This window comes from Saccostrea cucullata, unplaced genomic scaffold (assembly GCF_032062105.1).
Source record: "Saccostrea cucullata isolate Sc308-1 unplaced genomic scaffold, CSIRO_AGI_Scuc_v1 ctg273, whole genome shotgun sequence".
Classification (NCBI taxonomy): domain Eukaryota; kingdom Metazoa; phylum Mollusca; class Bivalvia; order Ostreida; family Ostreidae; genus Saccostrea; species Saccostrea cuccullata.
The window spans coordinates 86681-97592 of record NW_026927629.1 but is presented as its reverse complement, the minus strand read 5'-3'; the positions used below and the strand labels follow the sequence as shown (position 1 = coordinate 97592).

The 10912-nt window shown below is 30.9% G+C and overlaps 1 protein-coding gene across 1 annotated transcript; it reads left to right on the top strand.

The window, feature by feature from the left end:
• Positions 1-3902: 3902 nt before the first annotated feature.
• LOC134275014 (uncharacterized) lies at positions 3903-5239 on the top strand. The gene is made up of 2 exons (XM_062757252.1): positions 3903-4428; positions 4806-5239. Exons 1-2 carry the CDS (start codon positions 3903-3905, stop codon positions 5237-5239), a joined length of 960 nt encoding a protein of 319 aa, XP_062613236.1.
• Positions 5240-10912: the final 5673 nt, after the last annotated feature.

Sequence of the window (10912 nt, the reverse complement as noted above, 5' to 3'; positions counted from 1 at the left end):
CGGAGTCTTTAGTCGCGGGTTCGAATCTACTTCTGGACCAAGAGGCCCGTCCTTTGATTGCATATGAGACCATAACAATTTAGATCCCTTGTCTCGGTAGGAGCTGGCATGAAACAATGCCTAATTGCTCAATGGCACTCAGTTCCGATTATAACTACAAATTTGCAGCCCTCGAACAGTAATGATAGTGTGAAGATGAATAGAATAGAAATACCATGGAATTTTACGTCATCTCGAAATCTAACGATTTTACAAGTTAAAAAAACATTGCAACCATATTTTCTTGAAAATGATCCTATGATTAAAAGTAACTCAAAGGAAAGTACATCCTTCTATTTTCAATAATGCATACTTCTAAGCTTGAAAATAAGTGTGTAAACGATTAAAAAACATAATAAATAAAAATTATCTGAGATACAAAGAAATTGCAGGAACTAAACCGGTATGCAGGGTCCGATTGTCATTCATTGCAATATTAACTTACTAAAGAGCGTTTTCATATAAAAAATTAAACATGTGGTTGTGTAAGTAAGAGTAATAAATATTATTCATTTTTCAATAAAAAATTTTAATGTGTTTTAGTCGCTTATTTTTATCACATTTAAATATGAGGTTTTAATTAATATAATAAAAAGTTCAATACTCAAAAGATTAAAAATGAAAACGCATATCATACAAGATTGTCAATTCCAAGTCAGAGATGGAATTCCTCTTTATCAAATCAATACCGAAATCAGCGGCCGAAATGTAATTTTATGTACTTTATATTTATTTCTTTTAGAAGTTCAAGTTGAAATCCCCAGTCAGAGATGGAATTCCTCTTTATCAAATAAGTACCGAAATCAGCGGCCGAAATGTAATTTTATGTACTTTATATTTATTTCTTTTAGAAGTTCAAGTTGAAATCCCCAGTCAGAGATGGAATTCCTCTTTATCAAATCAATACCGAAATCAGCGGCCGAAATGTAATTTTATGTACTTTATATTTATTTCTTTTAGAAGTTCAAGTTGAAATCCCCAGTCAGAGATGGAATTCCTCTTTATCAAATCAATACCGAAATCAGCGGCCGAAATGTAATTTTTTGTACTTTATATTTATTTCTTTTAGAAGTTCAAGTTGAAATCCCCAGTCAGAGATGGAATTCCTCTTTATCAAATCAATACCGAAATCAGCGGCCGAAATGTAATTTTTTGTACTTTATATTTATTTCTTTTAGAAGTTCAAGTTGAAGTCCCCAGTCAGAGATGGAATTCTTCTTTATCAAATCAATACCGAAATCAGCGGCCGAAGTGTAATTTAGTGTACTTTATATTTATTTCTTTTGAAAGTTTAAGTTGAAATCTAGTAAATTTTATGTGTAATGCTACCTTGTTGCATGAGAGTTAACACACTGAAAGCTAGCTATAGCTTTATTTGCTTTGGGTCTTTTCAACAAAAGCAGTTGCTACCAATGTTCTTTTATAGAGTCATTCATTTAGAAGATGATATGAAGACGGTTCTTTAGTTGCAAAAAAGAGACATGAAAAAGTCCTGTTGGGGAGACTAGGGTAAGATTTATTGATTGTGTATTGTTTACATGTACGTTGTTTAACGTCCCTCTCGAGAATTTTTCACTGATATGGAGACTCCACCACATGCCGGTGGAGAGCTTCAAATTTTGTCCTATGCTCGGCACTCAGGGCCATTGAGCAGGGAGGGATCTTTTTCGTTCCAGCACCTACTGCGACACGGGGCCTCGGTTTATACGGTCTCGTCCGAGGGACCAGTCTCAACGTCCCACAGTGGGATTCGCGAATCCGCCACGTAAGGATTACCTCCTTACTTCGCGAATCTAGAGCAGACGCTTTAACCACTGCGCCACGTCGACGACGACTAGGGTACATGTAAGATATAAGGTAGAAAATAATGAAGCAAAAAAATCCCAGAATATGATGCTCAGAAAATAAAACTAATTATAATGGAAATATCTGTTTTGATAATGGATATCCATTTTTTGATTAAATTTAATGTATTTGATGTGATTTTAAAAGAAGAAAATATAACATTTTTTAAAGTTTTTTCTCCATGGCCATTTTAATTAAAGTTTAATTAACTAAAAGAAAAACATATTTCAGCTTTTTCAAGACTTTTAATCGGAGCCAAATAAACAAGAACCGTACTTTCAAAACTTTGTCATTTATTACATATACTCATCTTGAATATTACATAAAAGGAGAACGGTTCTACAATTCAACAAAAGCAAAAATGATTTAAAGGAAACGTTTGGTCTAAAAAAACTTTTTGATATTTCATTCATTGAATGGTCAATAATGAATTTTACATGTTACTGCCATTTTAACAGTAATAAGACATCAAAGTTATGAGTAAACTGGCTGATGGAGGCTGCCATAGAATAAAGAATTGCAGGCAATTCCGCTCTAAGTGTAAACACTATCATGGCATAATCAAGTTGTGAAAATGTGCCAATTAAGTGTGTGCATTTTAATTTTGGATATGAATATACTATAGTAAATATAATTTCACATTCCTATGCTTCTAGTGTTTCAGAATTTAGGATAATAAAAGAAGGAAATAATAATAAAAAGCCATAAACTGGTTGGATTTAACCTTAATTAAAAACTTAGCTGCAAAGGTTGTATTATTTTACAAGACTTTAACTAAAACTTTTTAAAGTTCTAATGTGTCAAAAAAGGATGTTAATTTAATTGCTATAAATTAACAATTGCTTAGATTAGCTTATATCAGAAAGAAGGAATTTTATTTTTCAGTCATAAACACATTGACTCTTAGCCATCTGGCATTTAATCTGTCTGAATATTACATAAAAGGAGAACGGTTCTACAATTCAACAAAAGCAAAAATGATTTAAAATTGTACAGATATTTTTAATTTCAATTTCTTGGAATTCATTGATATTTGTATGGAAAGATATGGAAGAAATTGTCTCTAAACGTTAATAGAAATATATTAAAATTTGGAAAAATTCATGTGATATTAATAATAACAATGTTTATCAAGTATAATTTGTTTCAGGAAGGAATGAAAAACAAATGTTATAACGATCGAATTCAACAAATTACTGATTTCGTTATAACGAATTCGACTACGAAACTGTTATTACGAATTTAATTCGTTATAACAAATTCGACAATTATATCGAATTTAAAAATATTTTCCTAATTAGGTTTCCGTACAATTACGATGATTCACAATATTCATTGTAACAGAACCACTAACTTCACAAGATAACTCTTGTACTCTTAACATACATTTGTAATTGTTGATAATGTCTTCAAATTATTGTTAAATAGATAAACATTAAAGGTCATGATCAAGTAGAAGGTGAAAGGGCCGTCTGTTTTATTGCCAGTCCTCTCAACGAATGATCTTCTCAACAACGGCATAAACATTTCTGCTATGAATTCTGATATCACTGCCCAATGTGTGGGTGTATTAAAAGCAATACCAAAAATGCAAGACAAAGAAAAAAATAAAAGCTCTTCACAAAAAAAAACCAAAAAAAAAACAAATCAGGAAATATTTTAGACGTTTTAATTTTTCCAAATTAAAATGAGTACCCAGTTTTTTGCTATTTCAACACTTTCAAAAATTCTACATAAAATGATATAATTTTTTTTTATATTTTTTTTCATTTCAGAATAGGATATCTTTCATATTATGAATTCTCAATTTGATAAAAATAGTTCTTTATTTGCACAGGACTCGTTCACGGTACATATCAGTTAACAGTTTAGAATGTGTTGCATACGGCCCCCTCTTTTTTTGAAATGAAACTCAAAAGTACACTTGTTTACCTTGCTCTATTCAAATCAATTGTCCGCATTTGGTCCATATTAGATAAGACTTTAAGAGGTCATTCAGAGAAGAAAAGAACGGTGTAATGGCGCCTTTTTCTTCCCTCCTGCTGTTAGTTTCTTTGACAGCGATCCTAGCTGCAAAGGAACTTTCTACTACAGACAGTGATCGAATCTCCCACTTAGAGGATGTGATTAAGACATTGCAAGAGATGCAAGAGAAGGAAAGGCGGGAAAACGCTCTTCAAAATAAAAGGATATGGAATCTTGAGGAATCTATGGCAAGATATGAGGAAGAGAATGAGAAGTTAAAGACCGAAAATGAAGACCTGAAAATTAAACTCAATCAGATTGAAATATCAGTTGGGGAAATGGACACCCAAGTGAAAAGACTGCAAAAAGAGAACATCAGTTTTATGGAAAAGGTTCAATCTAACGGTAAATTAATAAACTATATTAAATTTAAGGACTTGCTTTGTCATAAACAAGGACTTGAAAATTCTATGCAGCCTGAAAAGTCGATATCCGTGGAAGTTGAAGAAACACCTAAAGTGACCGAGTCTCAAGTGAAGTCAAAATCATTGGGTTCGTCTCGCAAACGGCTCCTGACAGGTAATTTTTTTCAGTTTATATTTTTTTCGAATACTTAAGTATAAACTTGAAATATCTTCTTTTAGACTTACGAATACTAAAATACAATTTTGTCACATTTTTGGAACAATTTTTATCGAGATAAGAATGACGCTTTAATAATTTTATGAACAAGATAATTACTAGTAATCAATTGAAGAAATCATCCCAAAAATCCAAGAAATCTAGAAAGTATTAAGAATTTTAATATGTTTTACCTAGTATGTACTGGAGCATACGAATATTTATGACTTCTTTTGTTCTTCTTTTGTGGAATACTATAGTTTAGATGTCATAGATAGATTTAAGATGTGATTTCCAATACCTCCAACAATATTATTATTAATGTATTTTTACAGGAATACCTACAACTCCTCAACCTAATGGTGTTGCGTTTTCTGCCTATTTAAAAACGTCCGAAACACATTTAACAGAGCATCAGACAATTCTGTTTGACGGCATCTTGACAAACATTGGAGGCCATTACAATCCTCACAGTGGTATCTTTACTGCACCTATGCACGGGGTGTACGTTTTTACGTGGAATCTGTACTGTAATTCAAACGGAGGGTACATTTACTCTGAAATTGCAGTAAATTCCAATCCTATTGGTAGCATGTTAACTTCTTGTCAAGGATCAACAGGCGTACAGTCAACCACAGGAATAATTGTGGATGAAATAAACAAGGGTGATATTGTTTTTGTTCGCACGCATCCCATTAATGGTCATTCCGGAAGTCTCCTTAGTCATCCAGCTTGGAAATCAACCTTTAGTGGTTGGTTATTATTTTGAAACAAAAACAACTTCTGTTAGTGTATGGGTTAACTGAAGAAAAATAAATTCAAATAAAAGATACATTAAGTGTTTAATAGTTGTTTTTCAAGGAAATATTACTCTCAATCTAAAAATTTCATTAATGCATTGAATAAATATTCATGAAAAAATAAATGATAGCATGTCCTCTGAATTCAGTGTACAGCCTATTCTACGATATAATTATATGTTCTATTTTATTATAATATATTTTATATGCAGATATAAGCCTATTAGCAATTTGATAATATTTTAATTTTTATTTTTGGTGTTAATGACCAACATGAAACAAAAATGTACCATATATTTACTATACATTCTTAACCTAATTGCATAGACTGTTCGTTCTCGATTTTAATTGACCAATAAAATGATTGCATTATATTAAACCACTTTCAACTGATTGTGTGCGTGCAAATGATAAGACATAGAGACAAAATAGGTTTATCTTCCATTCATGTTATATCGTTAAGGTATATATATGGATCACAGGTTTTTATATTCCATTGTTAAAGGTACTTGGAGACGGATTTGGAGTTATAATTTTCTCTATAATATTACAACTTATATATTTTAGTAGCATTTTACACCAAAAATTAATTAAAAATCTTATTTCATATAAAAGATATTAAGATTTCAAACTTTTTGACAGATGATACAAACAAAATGTCAAAAATCAGCTATATCACGTAATAAAATTCACCTGGCTCGGTATATTTTTCTAAAGTTTATATTACACTTTAAACGTCAAGGTTACATGTTTTGCAATTTTATTTTATCTGTTAACCTTTACTGAGTGTGTTTTGACCATATTTGTATTTATATGGAAATATTACTAATATTTAAAAGTCTTTTTCAATTTCCAATTCTTAGGAGAAAAGTCTAAGGATTATCCACTTTTTTAAAACTTGTGACATAATATTAAATCACCTCCAAATAAGAATGGTACCATCTGTCCTAAAACTTTTTTTAAAAAATTGGCACTTATTGCGACAAGGGACATAGGTTTATAAAGCCTCATTCGAAGCTACGCACTCCACATCCAGCAGTAAGATTCGAACCCGCGAGGTAAAGAACTCTTCCTTTCACAATTCACAACTCCAGAACTGACGTATTTACACCCGACACTGCACAGGGGGGACACGATAAAGAACCCTGGTCCCTCAATCACCCTGAGTTCCGAGTAAAGGTCTATATTTTGAAGCCCTTCACCGCTACATTTATATAGTGATGCTGGATATCTCTATAAGAGTTTAATAGCCATTCTCTGTAAGCATTTTAACTCTTATATATAGGAAGAGTGGCACGCTAGGTCTTGGGTTTTTATGAAACTTGGCACACATGCATACATTGATGTATGAAACTAAAATTCATAATACAATGGTTGATACGGTCCAGGGTTACCATGGCAACCAACATATATTTTTCATGGCCAAAAAATCGCTAAATTTTGATGAAAATTACATTTTTTGACTTATTTAAAGTCTTAAAAAGAACAGGATATTTACAGGATTTTAACTTTTTGCCAAAATCCATCATTTTACTGTTCTTTAGAAAACAATTATCAGATTAGAGCCTTACACTGCAACAAACAAACAAAAAAAAAGCCTTAAGCAGCCTTAAAAGACTGTACCAGATCAGAGGAATTGCTGAAATCGACTGAGTTTAAAGTGGAATCAGTATCATTTGCATCATCTCATATACGCCTATTGACAAGTAATTTTTTTTAGTTCTATAAATTTTATCGTTTACTTAAGAAGAAGCTTGAACTATCGTTTGTATATTATACTGTTTTACTGATAAAATTATCAACCACACAACTGGAGAGCACAGTAAGGAATCAAACAAAATTAAATCAAATATGTTTGAGATACTGGAGAAACGATTATTTATGACTAGTTATCAATGTCTCTTTTGTGATAGAGTTGAATATCGTACAAAAAATTTGAAATGCGTTTTCTAATATCTCAGTAATGTCAATATCAATGTATTTTACCTCAACGTAATGGCGTTGCGTTTTCTGTCTATCTACATACTTACAAAACGAATATAACAGAAAATCAAACAATTTAATTTACCGGTATCATGACAAATATTGGAGGTCATTACAACATACAGTCATACTGGATCTTTTACAACACCTAAAGAAGGTGTATAGGTTTTTTTACATGGATCTTAACTGTCATGCAAACGGGGGACGCATTTTCTCGGATATAGCTGTAAATCTTTATCACACAGGCAGCATGTTTACTTTCAGTCAAGGTGCAGATGGTATTCGATCAACCAAGAGGATAATCTTTGCTGAAATAAATAAGGGTGATATTGTATTGGTTAGAATACATCCTAGGTATGGTCCTATAGGAAGTATTTATAATAATTTTGCTTGGAAATCGACATTTAATGGTTTAATGGACGGTTACTATTTTGAAATAAAAAAAAATAGTCTGCTGAAGTAAATGGATTTAAATAAAATATACATTAACGTTCAATAGTTGTTTTACTTTTTGACAAAAAAAATCGGAAAATTTCTATTTTAAATCATAAAATTATCAAATAAATTGAAAAAAAAAATTCGCGGAAAATTTAATGGCATTATATTGATTTCCTTGTCTTTGGTTTGACTCATTTCATTATCATAGACTCTTTATTATTACAAGTTTTTTAGCAATTTGATCGAAATTCTTTTGAAGTTGGGGGTTGAGTTTCAGCATTTAAAATTTATTGTACATCGAAACTGTATATTCTTAACCTGATTTCATAGACTACAAGTATACATTTCATATATTTTTTATCGATATATGATATAAACGAATTGAATAAGGGTCACCATCACCTTATTGTGTGCATGTATTTAAGGTTTTGTCAAAGGTCAACATGTCCGAAAATTTATTTTCAAAGTAGCTTTAAAACTACTGAGATATAAACTAAAAAGTTCTAAAGTTTATAAAGGTATTATTTATGAACAGATAGAAAGTATAACTTGAAAACAAATATTTAAAAAAAATTTTTTTTGAGATAATTGGTATAAAATGTACATATTTTTTTTTAAAAATACACCTGCTTAATTTTGTCCTTTTTTGTGAAAACCATTACTGCAGAAATAATATATTTTTAACAATGAAGGGCAAGTTGGATGTGAATGGTGCTTTCAAATAAAATACGCTTATTAGATAAGCAGAATCAAGGTTTTGTTATCTCATGACACAAGGAAATAATCATGGCCTGCACTCACTGTGTGTCCTATCTTTGTTACCGGTTTTCTCTACAATTGCTGAATCCATCACAAACAATGACTCAATGATTCATTCGAATAGATGTTTGGTAAAAGATCCTCTTAAGATGGTTGAAGAAGAACGAAGAAGAACCAAAGTGTAACAGAATGTAAGGATGGCTAAACTTGAAAACATTTTGTTGGAGCATGAGGAGAAATTTAAGAAGATGTTGTTCGAAAATGATGAATAGAAAAGGAGAGTTCTTGATCTTGAAATCTAGATCAGTAGCATGGACACTAGTGATACTGAAATCCAAACAGGATATACACAATCAAAAGAATCATTAAATTATCCAATCAACTCACCGGACTATTTCAAAAAAAAAAAAACATTGAATGTTACAAGAGGAATTTCTACAAGTTCCGTTCAATCGTCATCTTCAGTTTTTTGTAGTATTTATTTTGAAGGAGATGGCTGTATCAAATGAAGCCAGACTAGATCATGTTCGATCCTCCGAAATCTTTGTTAATTAAAATTTGTTTACATAAACAAAGATTTACCTTCGTGGGCCTTACGTATATATTAAGCTGTACTTCTTTGCCTCGATATTCATACACTGTGTCCACAATACCATGGATATGTCAATGAGATTTGCAAGTCCCAATACTCTATCAAATTCAACATCTCCAAATTTTGTATTAGTTTCATTAAGTTTGAGATAACAAGGATTGACTATTTTATACAGAAGGATATGGAAATAACGAACAGCATTCAATCTCAACGTCCATTAAACAAATATACAAAATAAGAGCAGAGCAAACACGGACCTCCGAAACATCAGGGGTGGGATCAGGTGCCATGGAGGAGTGAGCATCCCCTGCCGACCGGTCACACCCGCCGTGTGCTCGTCAGGGATGGGGTAATGGTAATGTGTAATGGTAATTGACTGTAATTAATTACAAATTTTGATGTAATTGAAAGTAATGTGTAATTGACCAAATTTTCAATTACAAGTAATGGTAATTTAATTAATTACTTTGCAAAAAGGCATGTAATTCACAATTACTTTTCAATTACATTCAATTACACTGGTTTTAAATAAATGGAAAATAGTCTCCTCTCCTTCAATTTCATATGAAAGGTTAATAACTTATATTTTGGACCAAACATCTTAATAGTAAAATTTCTTGAAAAGAACTTCCCTTTTTATGTCAATTGTTGTTTAAATACAATGCCCCTTTTCATTTAAAAAAAACCGTTTTAAATCAAGTTAATCTTTGTAAAGTTTACAAATAAAATTCATATTTTGATTTTTAATTAATTAATCCATATGAGAATAAGAAGTCCAATGGCTTCTAATCCTTTTGTTGGCCATATCTTTAGCTTGTGTTGGAAGTTATTAACAGGTGCTAATTAGTGTCTTGGGGTCATATACTTATTCCTAAATAAACATTTTTCAAACCTTTGACTTTGTCTGTTGGTGTTTTTATAGTCATACTCTTTGACTTGAAATTGTAGTTTGGCACAGAATAAGTCAAATACCCACATTTTGAGGTGAACCTATGATGATGAAATAAGGAAGTATAAAGGCAAATAAAAGCATCAAAAGTACATTTAGCATAAAATAACTTGTTTATGGGAAAGTAAAATTGATTCCAAAATTTAAACACATGAACTAAGGTAAAACCATCTGTAAACTTTCTACTAGTCAGTATCTACATGTATGCATTTTTCTCACAAATACTCCAGTGGAAAGAATCTTCAGCATGGCATGAAAATCTTAAAATTAATCGAAGATATATTAGGTTAGGGGACACAATATTTGAAAAATGTATGAAGCTTTTAATAATATTATTGTAAAAAATGTTGTAAAATAAACTGTTATAAATGTAAAGGAATATACATGACTATTTACTTTTATAGGTGTATTCTTGAATGTAATTTGTAATTTAATTAATTACATTTGCAAAGTAATTGTAATTTAATTAATTACATTTCAAAATTCATGTAATGGTAATGGTAATTTAATTGAAGTTTTTGGAAAGTAATTGTAATTTAATTAATTACTTTCCTATGTAATTGACCCCATCCCTGGTGCTCGTTCATTCCAATTTTAAAGAAATTTAAAGTTTAAGGTTATACAATTGTATGTGTACCTGGATAACTGAGAAATAAACAGATTTATTTTTTAAAAATCCAAACAACGCATGTATGCTTTGAAACATTTTTTTTCAAGAAATCTCATAAAAAGTTGTTTATAATTCCCAAGTCACGATTAATTTAAAGCTACGGTCTAATATACTTGCATATAATTGTTTTCTATCACCATGTATAACAATTTGAAATATTTTATATTCAACAGGTACGCCTTTCACTCCTCCGCCTGTGGGGGTAGCATTTTCGTGATATGTGAAAAAGCATGAAACCCATTTAACACAGG

What these genes read in the sequence shown, in the direction of transcription:
- LOC134275014 (XM_062757252.1), top strand. Translation starts at nt 3,903, where the DNA reads ATGGCGCCTTTTTCTTCCCTCCTGCTGTTAGTTTCTTTGACAGCGATC. An exon ending in TCGCAAACGGCTCCTGACAG is followed by an intron (nt 4,429 to 4,805) that starts GTAATTTTTTTC and finishes GTATTTTTACAG; the next exon opens with GAATACCTACAACTCCTCAA.